This window comes from Salvia hispanica, chromosome 6 (assembly GCF_029641045.1).
Source record: "Salvia hispanica isolate PSC_SH4W2 chromosome 6, Shi_PSC_v1, whole genome shotgun sequence".
NCBI classification, from domain to species: domain Eukaryota; kingdom Viridiplantae; phylum Streptophyta; class Magnoliopsida; order Lamiales; family Lamiaceae; genus Salvia; species Salvia hispanica.
Genome location: NC_142697.1, coordinates 22,749,011 through 22,768,633, shown reverse-complemented (window position 1 = coordinate 22,768,633; position 19,623 = coordinate 22,749,011). Strand labels below are relative to the sequence as shown.

At 38.1% G+C, this 19,623-nt stretch overlaps 2 protein-coding genes across 2 annotated transcripts; one reads left to right on the top strand and one right to left on the bottom strand.

Moving 5' to 3' along the window:
• Nucleotides 1-34: 34 nt before the first annotated feature.
• On the top strand, nucleotides 35-2,628 carry LOC125205789 (cysteine-rich receptor-like protein kinase 2). The gene is made up of 5 exons (XM_048104912.2): nucleotides 35-1,003; nucleotides 1,081-1,545; nucleotides 1,613-1,847; nucleotides 1,921-2,071; nucleotides 2,157-2,628. Exons 1-5 carry the CDS (start codon nucleotides 271-273, stop codon nucleotides 2,466-2,468), a joined length of 1,896 nt encoding a protein of 631 aa, XP_047960869.1. The 5' UTR covers nucleotides 35-270; the 3' UTR covers nucleotides 2,469-2,628.
• Nucleotides 2,629-11,302: 8,674 nt separating this feature from the next.
• Nucleotides 11,303-15,711, bottom strand: LOC125204492 (homeobox protein knotted-1-like 6). Its single transcript, XM_048103159.2, has 5 exons — nucleotides 15,179-15,711; nucleotides 14,982-15,101; nucleotides 14,750-14,861; nucleotides 11,594-11,835; nucleotides 11,303-11,522 (listed from the first exon to the last, which is right to left on the bottom strand). The coding sequence occupies exons 1-5, from the start codon at nucleotides 15,479-15,481 to the stop codon at nucleotides 11,379-11,381; spliced, it is 921 nt and encodes a 306-aa protein (XP_047959116.1). The 5' UTR covers nucleotides 15,482-15,711; the 3' UTR covers nucleotides 11,303-11,378.
• Between the last annotated feature and the right edge of the window lie 3,912 nt (nucleotides 15,712-19,623).

Sequence of the window (19,623 nt, the reverse complement as noted above, 5' to 3'; positions counted from 1 at the left end):
TCGTCCACGTGAATTATGAATAGTACTCCTACTATTAATGTTATAGTTGGAGCGATGTGAAAGTCTGGTGGTGTGTGTAATTGTAGGCGTAGTTGAAGTTAAAAGTGGGGCCCGGCCCGGCCCGATATCCGTTTGTTGAAATTAATGTGGCCGGCGCTACAATCATTATCGAAGGATTGAAATTCCGGTGTGAATACTTCCAGTTAGGTTCCCAAATCATCCTTCTTATTCTTCTGAAACAATCTCTAGTGGTGAAATAATTGAGCCACGATGTTTGAGGAAGCAATCTTGACGGCAATAGTAGTAGTTTCAGCCGTGCTATATCCCGACGCAGCATTGGCATCGCCGAGATCGGAAACGGTTAAAATGATGTGCGGGAAGCAGGCGGAGCACAACGCGACTGTGTACGTGCCCAACTTCGTGGCCACCATGGAGACCATAAGCGCGCAGATGCGATCCTCGGGCTTCGGCCAAGCCATCACCGGATCCGGTCCCGACGCCAACTACGGCCTCGCCCAATGCTACGGCGATCTCTCCCTACTCGACTGCGTCCTCTGCTACGCCGAAGCCCGCACCCTCCTGCCGCAGTGCTTCCCCTCCAACGGCGGCAGGATCTTCCTCGACGGCTGCTTCATGCGCGCCGAGAACTACCCCTTCTTCCGCGAGCACGCCGCCCCAGGAGACCGCGCACTCTGCGGCAACACCACGCGGAGGGATCGTGCGTTCAAGGCCGCCGCGAGGCAGGCTGTGTCCGAGGCGGTTTCTGACGCTGTCAGTGGCGGTGGCTTTGGCCGGGCGGCGCGTGATCAGTCGGCGTATGTTTTGGCAGAATGCTGGAGGACTATCGATGCCGGATCTTGCAGAGCTTGCCTTGAGAATGCTTCTGATTCTGTGTTACGGTGCTTGCCTTCCTCTGATGGCAGGGCGTTGAACACCGGCTGCTTCCTCAGGTATTCCGACACCGATTTCATGAATCCTGTTCCCCGTAATCGCAGTGAAAGAGGTACTGATAACACACTCTATTCTTATAGGCCGGCGGGAGGATATTTTATATATTAATTCGGTTTAAATAACTTGCAGGGGTGGTGATAGTTATTGTAATAGCAACGGTTAGTGTATGTGCTGTTGTTGCCATTGGAGCTATGTTTGGGGTCTATATTTGTAAGCAGAGAAAGATCCAAAAGAAGAGAAAAGGTTGTGGTGAAGCAGAGAGATATGTGAAGAGCCTCAATGACAGCAGCTTGAACTTCAAATATTCGACTCTGGAGAAAGCCACTGGCTGTTTCGACGAGGCTAACAAGCTTGGCGAAGGCGGTTTTGGCTCTGTATATAAAGGAGTAATGCCAGACGGGAGGGAGATTGCAGTGAAGAGGCTCTACTTCAATAACAAACACAGAGCTGCAGATTTCTACAATGAAGTGAAGATCATCAGCACGGTAGAGCACAAGAATCTAGTGAGGTTGTTGGGGTGCAGCTGCTCAGGACCCGAGAGCCTACTCGTGTACGAGTACTTGCCAAACAAGAGCCTCGACCGCTTCATCTTTGGTAAGTTGTAGGTAGACTAGAGTGTTTGAAGTCATGGTGGTGATTAATGGATGTGGAATGTGGGCAGATTCGAGCAGAGGCAAAGCGTTAAGGTGGGAGACGAGGCTGGAGATCATTCTAGGAACAGCGGAAGGGTTAGTGTACCTTCATGAGAACAGCAACATGAGGATCATTCACAGAGACATCAAGGCTAGTAACATCCTCCTCGACTCCAGACTTGCCGCAAAAATTGCAGATTTTGGATTGGCTAGGTCGTTTCAGGAGGATAAGACTCATATCAGCACTGCCATAGCAGGGACTCTGTAAGTGTTTTACATGTTACATTTAGTTGTGTTATGTTACTATATGTGTATTTACATGAACTTTTATGAGCAGGGGATATATGGCACCGGAGTATTTGGCACACGGGCAGCTGACTGAGAAGGCAGATGTGTACAGCTTCGGTGTGCTGCTGCTGGAAATCGTAACGGGCAGGCAGAACAACAGAAGCAAACACACAGACTACTCTGATAGCTTGATCAATATTGTGAGTTAATGTTTCAATCTACATGACAAACATGCATATTGTAGTATTAGTAGTATAAGATAATGAAATGTTTTGAACAAAACAGGCATGGAAGCATTTCCAAGAAAGGAGAGTTGAAGAACTCTTTGATACTAACCTAATGTTGAGTAGCAGCACAAAAGATGAGGCGGTGAGGGTGGTTCACATAGGTCTGTTGTGTACTCAAGAAATATCTTCTCTGCGACCGACGATGACGAGAGTGATGCAGATGCTAGTTAATGAAGCAGAACTGGCTGCACCAACCAGCCCCCCATTCTTGGATGACACCACAATGGAACTCAGTGAGATTCCCAGCCATTATGGGAATGGTGCAGCTTCAGTTGCAACCATTTCTCACAGCATATTATATCCCAGGTGACATGGATTGGGGTTTTAACATCATGTTTGATCGCTCATAATGGTCTATATATAGCACACAGCATGAGATGAGTAATGTTAGTCTAAGAGTTTTTTGTTTTGGTTTTTGTACACAACTGCATACTAATACTACTAATAATAACAAGAAAACATTTTTGCAATTTGTCGTTATATTTTTTGAGTTACATGCTGTTCAATTAGAATAAAATGAATTAACATGTTTCAATTTAAACAATGTTTATGGACCGAATCAAAAGATCAGTTCTCCTTTTTGTGTTTTAGATAAGGCATGAATATATCCCAAGAATATGATACCATAGTTAAATATAAAAAGAAAAAAAAATTAAAGGTCCAAACTGAATTTCCATTAATTTATGATAAAAATAATCATATACTCCTGACTAAGTAAAGCCCAGTAGGCTAACTGTATAAGAATTCTATGAAAAAACACTTATAAATATTTTTTTAGTGAAGTAAAAAAAGAGAGGTGATTTGCTAGCACCATTGTGCTCGTAAAAAGGTAATAAAGTGCTCGCAATAGTCCGTTTTGCTAGCACATTAGCACCGGTTTTGAGCGATAACGCTTGTCGCAAACTTGCGACTAGTTTTGCGAGCAGAAGTCATTTTGCTAGCACCTCTATTGTGCTCGCAAGTTTTTCTAGCACCTCTATTGTGCTAGAAGGTTGTCGACCATTATTCATCACAAATTTTTTGCTCGCAAAATTAGTATTCATCAGCAATTGTAATATTTTAAAAAAAAAATATTTATGTGGACAATTTATTAAATAAAAACCATAATGACAACAAAAAAGTAACAAATTTCAAAAATTACATAAAATTAGTAATATTGTTTTACACTTTTAGTTTATGCTATTTTTGACTTCTCATTTCGTCAACCCATTCACTATGGTTCATCAACTTTTCCAACCTCCCACTTTTTTTCTCTAATAAATCCGGGCGCAACTCGCATTTTGCTCTGTAATTCAGCACGTGCTATTGTATTTTGCCTCTCCAACTTCGCGCGCGACGCCTCATTTTGCTTCTCCAACTGCTCGCGCACCTCAATAGTGACTTGCTCTAGCTTTGCTTGTAACTGTTCGCCGACCTCTCTATTTTAGCATAACTACATCAGAGATATAGGTAGCAATCATCCACTTATAACAACAAAAATGTTTGTATATATCTAGTCTCGTACTAAGATGAAAATTCTCTATTTTCAAGCTCCAACAAGTTAAATATGTTGCATAGTTTTATTAAAAACTGACTATGTTATTACAAGTTAAATATGTTGCATAGTTTTATTAAAAACTGACTATGTTATTAGAAAAAGGGACATTAGCACCTAATATCATGGAACTTTAAAAAAGTTGGATTATTTCCACGAACTTTGAAATTGACAAATAATATTACGAATTTTACCTTGAGTTTGTTATTTTCTATCAGTAAAAAAATTTGGGCTGCAGTAATAAATTGAAGACAATTTTGAAGGGTGTGCTTAAAAAAAACTATCCTCAAAGATTGAAAAACTTGAAGCTCACGAAGTTGTTGTCGAGAAATTACGAAAAAAAATCTGTATCATGATATTATTTGCCGGAATTTTTTCTTTGGTGGAAAATAACAAATTCGGGATAAAGTTCGTGATATTATTTGTCAATTTCAAAGTTTGTGGGAAAACCCAACTTTTTGAAATTTCTGTGATATTTAGATGTCAATATCCCTTTGAAAAAATACTTATCAAAAATTGAAAAATAAAATTATTGATTTGTATGTAGAGATATGCCAGGCCCGGGTGGGATCAAAGTTGACAAAATAAGAACATCCACATTAAGAATAGGTCAGTCATAGGCCAACCACTCTCTCTCTCTGCCACATCATCAGCACTAAAAATCCACCTGCCACATCAGCATTTTACTCAAATAAGCTAGCCTTAGGCCAGCCGCAATAAAAATAATTAAAAAACAACTACATTTACGGAATTAAATTTACGATTAAATTACGGAATTAAATTTACGAGACATATACGGGAAAATTCATTCATTTCATTAAAAAAAAGGTACAAAGATAAAATAAAGTACATGATTTTTTTTAAAAAAAACGGGCTTCCACACACGAGCCCCGCCACTCTCTACTCCTCGTTATCGCCGCCGCCGTCCTCGCCGCCGCCACCCGGGGTATCTGAGCCCGCGTCTGAACCCCCCACTGCTCTCGTGGCATCCAAATCCACCTGCATGTTCTCGAGCATCGAGTGGAGAAACCTCTTCTCCGTGGGGTCAGTTGCGGCCTTCCACTCTTGGAAGACCTTATACATCCGTTCCTCTGTTTTTACACACGAGAATAAGGTGTACGTGCGTGGGGGGTGCCGAGATGACCTCCTGGGGTGATAGGGTGGATCCTCCCCTCGCTGCCCGTTGCGCCCGCTTTTGGCCAACCGGGCGAGGGCGACGAGTAAAGGATGGAGGGGACGGAAACTCCTCAGCATCTGGGGGGAGATCGTGGGATCCGCCGCTGCTGACGCTGTAGTCGCCGGAATAGTTCAGCCTCTGCTTCTTCGGCCACCCAGCGTCGCACCCCGCCCGGAACTTCTCGGAGTCCTTCAGCAACACCTAGCATTCCTAGAAGGTGAACTCCTTATACTTCCCCGGCTAGGGGAACTGACTCTCCGCTATCCTCCGGGCGTCCTCCTCATTTTGCCCACTAGTCAGCATGCGGAGGGCGTTGGCGTACAACCCCGAAAATCGGCCGACCGTGCCCCTGATGCGTTCCCACCCCTTCCGGCATTCTTCCCCGCTGTAGTCCTTTCTGTGCGGGCAGTTCCTCCTGTAGGCTGCTCTAATCTTCACCCACATGTTGACGACCCGGCGAATCGTCGCGAATCGACAACCATGCCTTGGCCACGCCGGCGTACTCATCCTCCGTCCACTTCCTCCGCGTGGGGATGTCGTGAACAGCGGGCTGCGACGACTCGCCGACCACCTTGCCCTTCCCCTTGGTCTTCTTCTTCTTCGGTGCGGCCCGATCCTTCTGGAACGGGAGTGTCCGGCTCCCCAAGATCGATCCTCATCTCATGCAATAACAAAAGGTCATCGCCAGTGAATTGTGTCTCCACTTGGGTCGACGTGTGAGACGAAGCCGTCAAAAAATCAAGAGAGGGACGATAGACCTTTTCCCCATCGGTGACCCCTGCATCCCGGGATGCATACCGGTTGCATCCCTCCCTGCCATACCGGCATCATCCACATCATCTCCTGCTGCATCTGGGGCATACCTCCCCACCCCGGCGTTGCCTGCCCGCCGCTGGCCTGCACCCCGCCCGGCATCCTTCCCTGCATCCCCCCCTGCGCTCCCGCCATCATCCCCATCAACTATTGCCAAGGCACGTTAAACCCTGGGCCCATCTACCCGCCCATCTGGCCTCATCCAGATTCCACGGGTACCATGGGAGTCTGAGATCCGCTCGTCGCTGGACTGGACTCGTTGTTGTTGTCCATCGCTCGAAGTCAAGGTGGTTACAATTACAACACCGAAGGCCACCCCCCTTCCATCTTCTTAGATGAGCCGTTATATGGAAATATGAAGCCAACCCTAGAAGAGGCTCTCGCCACCTTTATGAAGCAAACTGAAGCATGTATGCGAAAACCTGAAGCATATAAGGATCCATCGCACCAACTATTACGAAGTGAACCAATAATGGAACCTCAAGGGAAGGTTGAGTATGTTAATTATATTCAGCAAGTGGACCAAGACAGAACTATTGACGGATACTACCTCAATCAAACGGGTAGTGATGATTATAGTCTAACCAAGTCCACTCATAACTCATCATTTGGATATTCCGACCATGCTCAGCAACCCTCACATTATTTCATTGATGAGCCTAAGAAGAATTCTTCGGAGGAGTTGTTGATTGCCTTCATGGAAAACACTGAAGCTTACATAGAAAGTTCGTCCCGGAGATTAGACAAGCTATAGCAAACCATGGAAGAGTTGAGTGTTAGAATTTGTATACTAAAAATCACCTTTCGATTGATTGAATACTGTTAAAACTCTTATTTTATTTTCCAAATGAATAAACAGATTATTTTTGTCATAATGTTGTTATGTTTTACATTTAATGGATGTTTATTGCATATTTAAATGTATAAGTAACTTAACAAAGTCTAAGTCTTTGTTTTAGTAGACCGGTTGTGAGCGTCGTTCACTTTAAGGTAACACGGTCAGTTCTAAACAAAGAAAAAGAATAATATCACTACCTATCGTGAAAGGTTGCAATGTCAGTCCAATTATTTCTAAGCCTTACTGAAATAAGATGACGTTGGTGTGGTATAACACTGAATGGATCTAACAACGAGACAGTCTTTATGCTATCTACTGAAAGACGAGGTCTCGTAAATTATTTCTCAATCAATGTACGTTAGCATTGAGCATACGGTATTGATTATGCACTACTTTGACTTACCAAATGGTGCGGGTTTTTTGCAACCCAATAAGCCTGGTATATTGGGTAGTGGTGATTAATATCTAGCGGTGCTAGGATTGCTATTATGTTGAATCGTGCGCGAGGTGAGTCTCGTTTGATAACATCCTCAAGAGAAGCTTGAAATAAGGTTTTATTATTCGGAACCTAGCTAGTTGGAGTTTAATTACTCTATGAATAATAAATAAGATTTTCTTGCTGAGTCTTCTCTTGGAATAAATAAGATATTGATTAATTAAGTCCATAGCAGACAATAATTAATTAATGGATGTTTCTATCTTAAGCGTGGGAAATAAATATAAAGTATTGGAAACCCGAAGTACTTATAATTTCGGATTTGGATGGGGAGTGCAGTATTACTTCTGTAGTGGCTGCTCGTAATATTCCAATTTCAAACTTATATTAAATTGGGTTTAATTTAATTAGTAAAAAGCTAATTGGAGGAGCCCATATCCAAAGCCTTCCATAGATCCCTGTCTGGGCCCAATATGTGACTTATTATAAATAGGAGAATAAAAGAGACAGAAAATACACTTAATTTTTCTCTAAAATTTTCGGCCCCCTACTCCTAGTGGTGGTCGAATTTTCTCTCCTCCGAGGGAAAGGATTTCTGTCTTCTCTATTTAAGTCCTAGTGCACTGGTGAGATCAACCCACCCTGATATCAGTTCACAGTCCGGGAACCAGTCAGAAGATCCGTGGTTTTGTACTAAAGATCTTCACGTGGAGAAGGCGCTAGCCATCTTCGATTCTTTGGAGAATCATCAAGGTATAATGGCTTAACCTTAGAAAAGCATGTTTTAGGTTTCAATTAATTTAAAACATGTTATTATTTGAGTTATGAGCATGATACATGTGATAATTACGCGAATAGAATTTGTCTAAATAATCCGCTAAATAGATCAGAATTGTAATGTAATTGATTTATGTGAGCGCTTCCGCTGCCAACCCCTTCATTGAGCTCACACATGAAGATTATGGCGACTCAGATGAGTCAAATTGCTCATGTTGTTATCATTCAACAACAACCAGTTCAATTTCAGGAGATGACAATTGTGCACCCGAAAGAGTGCAATGCCATTGGTCTGAAGAGTGGTATCAGTCAAGAACTTCTATCTATATCCGACGGGCAATCCAAAATAATCATGGTGAGGATGACAAAGGCAAGGTTGATGAAGAAAAGAAAGAAACCGAGGAAGTAGTGACTGTCAGACTGAAAAAGAAAAGGTCTTGAAAGAAGAATAAAATGGCCAAAATGAGTGGAGTTCTACTTTTTCAAAGCTCAATGGTGAGTCAGTGGATGAAGCAAATGGATAGGCTTATTCATGCGATAGTGGCAAAAAGCAATGATGCGGATTCCATCATCCGGTTCAGGATAAATTGAGAGAGCTTGAAGACGTCGAGCCAACGACGATAACCAAAGGCACTATAGGGGAGGTAACCCTTAGTAGGTAACTTTTAGATTGTTTTCGTTTTAGTTTGCCTATCATATAAGTCTCCCTTCTCCACCAACTTTTCAAACTTATTCTTTGCATAGTCTTGAATAAGTTTGGGAGGGTGATATGGTGGATAGTGAGCCTTATGAGGTATTTTACTGCTTTATTTTTGTTTCAAATTGATTAGTTGTCTTTTGTTGCTTTTATTTATGTTTTAGGGTATATTTGTTTTGCTTTAGACCTCTTTGAGTTGTTTTGGTTTTGGTTGTTATGGAATTGAATTTGAACTTGTTTGAATTTTGGTTTCTTGGGGTAAAGACTAGTTGTTAATGATAAAAACTTCATCCATCTTTTAAGCTATCATGGTTTTTGATTTAAGAGTTTGAGTAATAGGTGCATAAGGAACGAATTGCTTGTTTGCCTTGATTTCATGCTATTACCGAGTGAGATTTGAGCCAAAACTTCTTTTTTGTGTGATTTTTTATCATATGCTTGTTGTTGTTTCTAGAACTTGCTCCTAATCATATTAAATCTACATAGTGAATGTGAATTTAGGAGATGACGTTAGGCATTCTTTGTTCTCCCCTTCACAAGTGTATATATTTTTGTCTTAATCCCTAGTTAGCCCTCCTAGCCTAAAAAGTGTCACAATGTCAAATATTTGTTAAGTCACCGTCAAGAGTGATAAGCCTACAAACTTGGAAGCACATATGGGGCGTTGTAAAAAAAATAAAATAATGGAGGTATAAGCTAGACGAAGTCTAGAGGAACAAAGATAAAAAAAAATAATAAATTTGTGGAGGTATAAGCTAGACGAAGTCTAGAAGAGTTATTGGTTGGGTTTCTAAATAGGTGGGGACCGGATGGGAGGAAGAAGTTCGACAATGTCTTACATATCTGAGATTTGTTATGGGAAATGGTCTTTTGTTGGGATTTGTAATATGCGAGTACTTGGGCTTCTCTTACTTTTCAGCCACTTTAGCCAAAATGTTCCCTACCGTCCAAAAAGCCATATTACAACCTTAATAAAGTCCTTTCTGATTCTAGATTCACATTCACATTCTAGTAAAGGAGATGGTTGATTTTGAGCAAGCATATGGTAAACACTACTTGTATTTTGATTTGAGAGTATTATTTCTATACATACACCTTTGAGAGTGAGATACACATACACATATCTTGAGAGAAGCATGAATCCAATGTGATATACGAGTTAGTAGTAAAAGTGCATTCGACGGCTTGACTTTATAGAATTTGTATTTTGATATGCTCTTGTATTCCATACTCTTTGAAACAATGATGATGTCTAAACCCCTTTAAATCCAAGTCTTCTTTTAGTTCTTTTTCTTCATTGCTCGAGGACTAACAATTATTTAAGTTTGGGAGAGTTGACATACTTGGATTTTACATGGTTTTAGAGGGTGGTTATGTATGAATTTGGTCATATTTTGTCTATTATTGGACATGTTTATATCTACTTCTCTATTATGTCGGTATGTTAACCATTTTGTTAAGAATGTGTAGAAAAGGCACAAAATATGTGGATATGCAGCAGCCTTGGTTTGAGACAATATTTACTGGAGGTTTTGAAGTCCAGTCAGCCCCTAATGCATATCAATCTCTTCATCTTCGAAAGAGCTTCGCGTGGGTATCTCGCACACCTCAATCGGAGTTCGGTAGAAGAAATTATGGCCGTTATAAGAACACTGCGCTGTCCAGAAACTTTCACGCGGCCGGGTGAATTATTACACAATAAATTCACCCGGCCGGGTACAGCGATTCTGCGGGAAAAGGGTCAGAAAGTGGTCGAAAATGACCACCTGGAAGGGTGAATTTTTCTCTTTATAATTCCACCCGGCCGGGTACGCTATTTTGGCGTATTGTCTTGAAAAAAACGCGATTTTTTATGGGAGATTAAAGGGAAAACGCCTAGGGTTCATATCATTCAACACTTACCGCCTCCAACACCCACACACACCGCCATGAACACTTCTAGAGAGAGAATTGAAGATTGAAGACTCTAAATCAGAAGATTGAAGACTTCATTCCATAGATTCATTCTCACAGGAGTATCTTAATCTTTTCTCCATGTATTTCATAGAATCTTTTGTTTGGAACATGGTTTTTATGAAGAACATGAGTAGCTAAATCCCTTTTTGTAGAATTCTTGGTGAAGATGCACTAATTTCATAGTTTTTATCCAATTAATTTTGTTCTTACTTTGCTCTTATAGTTATTTGATTATTCTTGGGTTTATTCCTTTCAATTGCTTGATCACTACTTGATTGTGTAGGATTAATTAGATTAATCAGGAGATGAAATAATTAATCTGGAAATAGGAATAATTCACACCTTAATGCAATAAAACTCGGGAGAGTTGAGGTTTTGAGTGAGGTCTTTGACCTAATCGAGCTTTTGGGAGTTAGGGGTTTTAGGATTAAAAGGGGACTTCAATCCTAGCACCTAATCTACAGGTTTCTCACCTGGGGATGGGGTTTAATCTATAATTGTGGACGACTTAGTAATTCTAGAGACACCAAAAAGTAAGGCAAATTGATTGGATAAGAGCTTGGAATTGTGCATCGGATCCTTGAGTTCTACAATTTTCTCCATATTATCTTTTCACTCCGTGTTTATTTGCTTTTATTTGTCTATTTGTTCATTATATGCTTTTCGTAGTGTTAGAACAAAACCAAAACTTTCCTGATTCTCTAGATAGTAGTCAACATTTGTTTGTGGTAGTTAAGTTGATACGAATTTGTCTCTGTGGGATACGATACTCTTGCTTGCTAATTGCTACACTAGCCCCATACACTTGCGGGTATCACTTGTGTTAAAATAAGTCGAGTCAGCTAGCCACTATTGAAGATGCTCTAAGAGCAAAGTAAGTTACTCCTCATAAAAATGGCGAAGAAGAAGCAAAAAATTATGAAAGTGTAGTTTATTTAAAAATTAGAGAGTATGGTATGGGAATAATATACAAGACAAGATAAAGATAAATGTTAATGTGGAGTGGTGATCCTATCCGCAACCGCAAGCATGTTGTCGGGCGATTTCCAGTGGCGCTTCCTCTGATTTATGAACCAATTGTTAATCTGCTTCTGATCCAGACCTGTTGTCTCAGCAAGCGCAATCTTATCCGATTCCTGCAGAATTGTAAATCAAATCAATTCGATTTTGAATCAATTATATTGCGGAGAGAGAGAGAGAGAGAAACCGTAGGGTAGGGCCATTTGGAGTGCAAATTCCACCAAGCGAGCAAAGTCTGCCTCCCCTCCTTTGGCAGCTTCCCTTTCTTCTTCTTCTTTGAAAATTCAAGCTTCAAACTGCTGATATGGCTGCCATACATCCGCAGCAGCTTCTCCTTCAGCTGCCGATCTTCCCTCTTCGTCTCTGCATCTTGCATTTCTATCAACTCCCCCTCCGACCACACCGATCCTTCGCCTTCTCCTTCATCATCTATACATACCCAAATAACAACAATTAATTTCACTAATTCTATTGGGCCCCAAACCGGTCAATAAATATGGGGCGACCGATTTTCCTCGATTCAATTCTGACACCACTAGTGATGGGCCCAAAACATGAATTTATTATTTATATATCAAACCCTGTTATGTACTCTGAAATTATTATTGGTGTTTAGTTTAATTTAATTTAATTTGGAATTATGAATGAGAGAGGGAAGGGCCCGTGCGTCAGCGTAAACCCCGGGCGGCCATGTGAATATACGACCACCCGCGCTATCCGGGTTTTTACCCATTAAAGCTTTTCCTCTCTTCCCCACTTGCCCCACTCAATTATTTGCCCAAACTCTCCACTTCCTTCCAACCCATTCCATACTGCAGTTTTTTTTACAGCACTCTCAATTTGAACTTCTTAATTTGATCACCTCTACTAGTATATGTATGATGTAGGCACTAATTAAGTCCACTAAATTACAATAATGCAGGATGTGTGTTTTCAATATCAAAATATTGGTCTATATGCGCAACACAATTTGGGCTCACTCCAATAACACGTTAGAAATAGATCATTCAGCCTCTTAAAAGGCTCTATAAAAAAAGGATTATCTGTTTATTTAAAGAAAAGTCAAGATCGCCAATTTATTGATGCGGGACAAGGAGTTTGGATAGAAACTAGGGAAGATGAAAGAGCAAAATGGAAACAAATGAGCGCGACAATTCTGCAAGGCCAAAATGCACAAAGAAACCATACCACACAAATCACAACACACGCATGTAGAAACTGAGATATGTAAAAACAACACAAGGCGCCACCAGAAACAGACTAACAAATATTGCATATATTCACAGTTTTTTGACAGAATCCAAGTCAGGCACGTGAAAAACAGTTTATAATGACGATGATGATCAAGAAATTATATTGTCAAGAAGGTAATAAAGCAAGAAAAGCGAATCAAATTAATTCCAAATGCAGACAGCACCATGAGGTTACTGGTGTCGTAAGCACGTGAAAATGTGCTCCAAAATTAACACATCTGGAAAATAAAACTTGTACTTCCAACTTAAAAGAATGATTCGTTGTCAACCAAACGAAAACGAGCTTGATCTCTTTATCTACGTGTTATCACTAATTAACTAATATTATTGGATTAGCACAACATCTAAAGCTGCACAACATATATAAATTACCTCCACGCCCTGCAACATTCCCAGATTCTTTGTAACTAAAAAATCAATATAATCTGACTGAGATTTGTGCATGCAACAGATCCCAAGTGTACTTAACTGCAATTTACTATAGCTTAAGCTCGGTAATCTATGTACAAGTGAAAAATAAAATAAAAAAATCATATCCAATATAATTAAAGATGGCAATTAATTAAACAATGTGATGAGATTCTCATAGTAATTGGAGTCTTATGATAAGGATAGATTTTTCACAAGTTATATTCTGTGCAAGTACATTATCTTTTTCTTTTAAGAATCATTTAATGGAGGGAGCAACTACCACAAACATAGAAGACAATGCATTCAACTGCCAACTAATAAACCACTTGACGCTTTTCACATGTTATTTATATATCTTGTCTTATTTCATGCACGCTCGTTCAACACATGATTTGTTGGAACTTGGAGCCTCTATTTCATTTTTGCCAGACCTATATATGCAAATTTATAAATTCAATTTCACCTTATCATAATTATGGCAACAACCTTGTCAATTTCTTGTAACATGTGAAATAAAATTTGTAAGATATTTATCATGGGACAGTCATTCATGCATAAATAGATTCTTATCTAGCCTTCTGTTCACTTTTACTAGTATGATTTTATCAATGAAATCAAGTACAATACTACTATCCAACAAGCTACCTAGTGTGTGTGAGAGAGAGAGACAAGAGAGAGGTGAATACAATATTCAAGTGCAACACCTGAGATTTGTTAGATAGGCAGGTAAATGTAACACAATAAATATACGCTAGATCAATCCGGAGTCTTCTATTTCAACTTGTTCTTATTTATCTTTTGCGATGTAAAACTACACCACACAAGAGGGACAACGAGAAGAGTCAGTCGTGACTCAGTCTTTAAAGTTATGTTCATTTGCCACTTTATATTTATTATACTAAATCAATTCCCGGAGAAGTTTAACTCCATTTTCAATTTCTTCATTGTGTTAGATTACGCTATGAGCCAGGACATTAACAAAATGAGGAAATAATTGATTGGATAATAAGTTACGAGGCATAACAATTTTAACACATGGAGCCACATTTTATGCCTGCATATTATGCACACAAGTGAAATTAGTCCATATTAACCTAAAGTCCACTTTCTAAATGAGTTGCTCATATCATTTAGTAGTACTCCACCTAACAACATTGTATGTGAGTAAATAAAAGAAAAATGTTACTGTGGCAAGAAAGTGAAAAAAGGGAAGTGAGTAGTACTGTGAATCGCGTCACTGCTGAATGATAGGTCAAATCAGAATCTCTAGCAAATGAATGTGTATATTTTTAAGCTTTAATTTCCCCTGACATGAAACAAAGACGAAGGTAGAAAAAGGAAAAAAGGAATTTATTAGTAAGTTAAACGACAAAAAAAATGGGCACGGATGGAGTAGTCGGAAACCCAGAAAAAAAAAACTGATGAAGAAAAGGGGAAAGTGGCGTGATACTGTTTGCAGAAGCGAAGACTTAACGGTTTAAGGTTTGCACTTTCCTAGAATGGTTACGGACATTGGAAACACATAATTTTGGATTCAGATATAGAATTTCTTTGAATTCTAGGGTTTTCCGCAGGGAATATTTCGTAATCAGCAGCACAGTTGTCCTTAGCTCATAAATGGCTACCACAATTAATCATAACGCGTGTTTGTGCGTGTGGTGTGTGTGTGAGAGGAGTACCATTGCAAAGATTGAGGAGCTGCGTTTGAATCTGGGCGAGGAAAGAGGTTGCTTCGTCGAAGGGGCGCGACAGATCCGACTTGTACTTGACCAGTATGTCGCGGTAGGATTGCTTCATATATAGAGAAGAAGAAAATCGATTAATTGAAGGAAATAAATGGAGAAATGGAAAGTTGCAGACTATTATATGTGCGTGTGCGTGTGCGTGTGCAGTGAAGAGAGAGAGAGAGACCATGAAGTCGTCGAGGTGAGGATCAGTCTGTGTGCAAAGGGAAACAGCGTGTTGTTTGCACAAGTCGTTTTCTCGCTTGATCTCATCCAACACAGACACTATTTCTGGGGGAGCTCCAACCTGACCAGTGACCACACACAAAATAAGCAAATACTTAATCAAACACGTGAGCTGACTAATACAAAGTTTAATTGAACCTTGTGGCAATCAATATAGGCATGGAGCAATTTTGGATAGGAAGGATGTGAAGCAATTTTGGCCTTGATCAAACCCGAATCATCCTCATCTATGTGATTCTGGACATTCACACAAGCGGAATCGTGACATCCCAATTCCTCGGAATTAAACAACATCGGAGTCCGAATATAGTGCTCGCCGGCGATCGGAGAATGGTAGTGGTAGTGATTGTAGTCCTCCAGCACCATCATATTCTCCGGAAACATCAAAGCCTTGTCAACATAGTAATCTCCCGCCGAATGAAACCCATACATTTCATCCATATATATATATACCAATTATGATATATATAGTACTATCTTATTACGAAGAAAATTTAATATGTACTAGGAGTAGTAATTGTCTGGATGCAGTAGTTTGGTATGGCAGCAGCGGCGGCGGCGGAATTGGTGGTGGAGAGTGTGGAGGTGATTGGAGAAGAAGTGGAGATGGAGATGGTGATGGTGAAGGTGAGGTGGAGGAGTGATGGGGGAGGCCCATTCTTTCCATTATTAATTTATCAACATTTTCCAGTTTTTATACTTTCTATAGTAATAGTGGAATATATTTCTTTTCCTCTTTCTTTCTGCCTCTAATTTCTATATATTCTCTACTTGTTCAATTTTGAGTCGTCACTCTCTCAGATACAAAAAAAAAAATGTACACTTACCTACTAAAATGAAGCATTATAACTATTTAAGAAATTTCATCTAGTGCTATTTAACATGATATAGCTAGTACTCTTAAAAAAACATGATATAGTACTTTTGGAGTTACTACTAGCAGTACAATTTAGAGTTTTATATACACTTAAAATGGGTGTGTTATATTGCTAACTATTTAAGTTACTAACTCTGCTAACTCATCAATACAGTGTATTAAAAATGTTAACACGATGACATCAAAATGTCAACACATTATATTGAAGTTCAACAAAATTATGTGGTGACATTTTAATATCATCGTGTTGACATTTTTAATACACTACATTGATGAGTTAGCAAGTTAGCAACTTAAAAAAGTAAGCAATTGATCACACTCCTACTTAAAATAGTATACAATTACGAGTCATACAAATGAATTGATTTGATTTATCGATTAGAAAGTAAGTCGTCGTGATTCACCCTCGTTTGAATAATTGTCCATTTTTCCTAGTAAGTGTACATTTCAAAAATTAGAGATATAATCATGACATTTTTCTCATCATTTTGAAATTTTGTTTTATAAATATGTCATTTTAACAACATTTTTTATCCACCAACTATTATTTATAATCAAATTATTAATGTGCATAGTTAACATTATAAAGCTTTAAAATCCCGTCTTAATATGAATTATTTACACTCTCCCGGCCCCTAGCCTCTTTCAAAACTGATCAATATCAATGTGGTTTTAGATAATTAAGATGCATACAATCCAAATAACGCATTATATTAATCGTCCTTTGGAAATGAATTACGAATAATTAACACAATAAAAATTTGTGCTACTAGTATTTTTTATTTAGATCGTTAATAGTATTTGCATTGTGCTTAGAGTAACCAAATTTGATTACGGAGTTTAACGCATTAAATTTTACTTGCAATTTATCTGTGTGAGAGAGAAAGAGAGACGTTAATGCGAGTCCCAATAATTGAGACAATGCGCTCGCTGAGATTTTTTATAGATCAAGAAATTAGAAAATACACCATACTTTTTTCCTTTAGACATGTACATACAACAATAAAAAAAATAGTTAAAGATATTTTTTAATATAATTAAGAATGCTAATTTTTATTTTGAAATATATTCCTAACGCTTTAAAAAGCATCTTTATTGTCGTTGTCACAATTAAAATTAGAGAACACAAATAGAAATGTCAAAAAAACAAAAGGTTTATAAGTTAATTTGTCTTAAATTTAAGAGCGCTTTAAATTATTGTTATTTTAAAAAAAATTTCTAACACGAGTCATTACATCTCGATTTTTGTATCCTAAAAAAATACTAACATCTCGATTTTTGTATCCTAAAAAAATACTAGTAGTAATCTAATTTTTTTGTAGTGATAGTTCTTTGTTATTATTTTACCCTTGCATTTAATACAAATAAGCTAGTGATTATCAATACAGTATTCCATTCAACATAATTGGGATTTATGTTTTAATGGAAAACTGATCTTTTTGGGGCAAACTCTATTTTAGGCTTTAAGCAGGCCCCTCTGAATGACTGAGGCGAAGGAACAAAAATCTGAGTTCATTTTCTTGATTAAATCATTTGTATTTAATTTTACTACTCTATTATACATGTCACAGCATAATATATTCCAGAGATGATAAAAACAATCATGTTTTTGCTAATATTAGAAAAGGATTGAGTTTGAATCTCATGCAATGAGTTTGATTATTCAGTCTCGTTCAATGCGAATTCCAAGTCATTCCAAGACGTATAATATTTTTGGTATTGTTGACGTCATCTGTTGGAACTGCATTAATCTTATTTGAGGTACATATATTGTACATATTCAAATATAGAGCTGAAAATTTTCAGCATAACCCAAACACACGACTGAACACGTGCAAAATCAAAAAGTTAGTGTCAAGTTTGTTTGTGTCCTTATCGAGTCGAGGTGAATCTACTAAACATATTCAACTGTATGGCTGACAATATTTTTACATGATAAGCACACGCAGTGGCGTATCCAGGATTTTTAATCTGGGGGTGCAAAAATTAATTATGACTTAAATTTTAAATTTTGACTAATTTTTTTGTTTTCTTTGTTAAATTTTTTCAATTGTTCTATTTTTTAAAAATAAAATCTTTTTCTTTATTTTTATCTTTTTATCAAAAAACTTGATTTTAAATAAAAAACAAATAAATTTATAGTATCACATAAATTACACATTTGGAATGTATATTATATATCTGCAATACAAGTATTCATATTTTGTTAGTACCTAGCAATACATACATATATATATATATATATATGAGTGTGAATATAATGATTAAAGCAAAGTTGGATTGTAGTACTTAGTATAGATTAAAGCAAAGTCAAGTTTGGAGAAGAAAAAGTCAAAAGTAAAACTGTGCTTAAGAGTATTCAAACCCAGGTCTCTAGCACAGAGAAGGAGCGAATTTACCACTAGGCTACCGATGGATTTTATCAAAATATGACTACAAATGGTATTAAACAACAAACTTTTGGAGGTACAGTTGCACCCCTTGTTCCAGTGTGCATACGCCACTGAGCACACGCGTGAAATTAATAGGTTAGTGTCAAGCCTTATCGTGTATGTATTCTTTTCGGATCGATCCAATAAGGACATAAGGATTTTCCGAGTTGGATTCAGATCGGATTTGGGTAACCCATTTATAGTTAAATTATTATTTTAATTACTTTTTTATTACCCTATTAAAATTAAAATGAGGTTATCATCTTTCCATTCCTTGCATTCACTGCCACGGCCTCTACTACCACATTGACTCTGAGTCATATCTCATTTGCATCACTCTTGAATCATCCAGTGTTGGATTCTTGTTGCTATTGTGACATTATAAAGGCGTGTTGTGTCAACATAAATGGAATTGCGTCGATAATAAGCCAGTGTATAGTGCAATTTGTGTTTGAATTTTAAAGTAGCACGTCGTATTTTGATTTGATCTTAATTAACTGGATCGTTATCAGATTGACTTGTAACGATCCGATTATCACTATTTATCAGCTATATTCAAATGTGCATGAATATGTGCTTTGACTGAAAATTCATGTCCTTCATTTAATAAAAAGGCAAAGCGACGAACGACTTTGAATTTTCTTAATAATCCATCATTATCTATCAAAGTAAACAAGGCCTATTAAATAACATAATTTTGTTTGCAGCAAAAACAAACAATCCATTACAAAATGAACCATCACGCTTGAAATGGAGTGAATGGCTAAGATAAGTGATCGCTTACAAACAATTCCCTTTTTTAGAAACAAATAAAATATCTCAACTTATCTTTGGACCAATAATACTCATCAATAATTTTATGTACTGGCTAGCTAGCGTGACACATTTGTCAGCCTGAAGACAATAAAAATTGTCCATATATACAAAAATTCTTTCTTAGACAACTTAAGAAAATTAATACTGTCATTTTACAATTAGTGACATTTTATACAATATGTTAGGGTCAATTTCTATGTAAATAGATATACGACTTGGTACGGCAATTATATATATACTCCATGTATTATGAAAACAAAGAAACGAGATGAACAAAAAGAATATCCGAAGTTTATCACACTACTGTATAATATGCGTAAGTAATAATATTATAACTGTAAAGTAAAAATTCTCTTACAAATAAAGAAACAAAAAAGGTTCTGCTTTATTATGGACGGTTATAAATTAAGTCCAAGTAATTGGCACTCGAGAATTCGTTGTGACTTGTCCGAGCAATA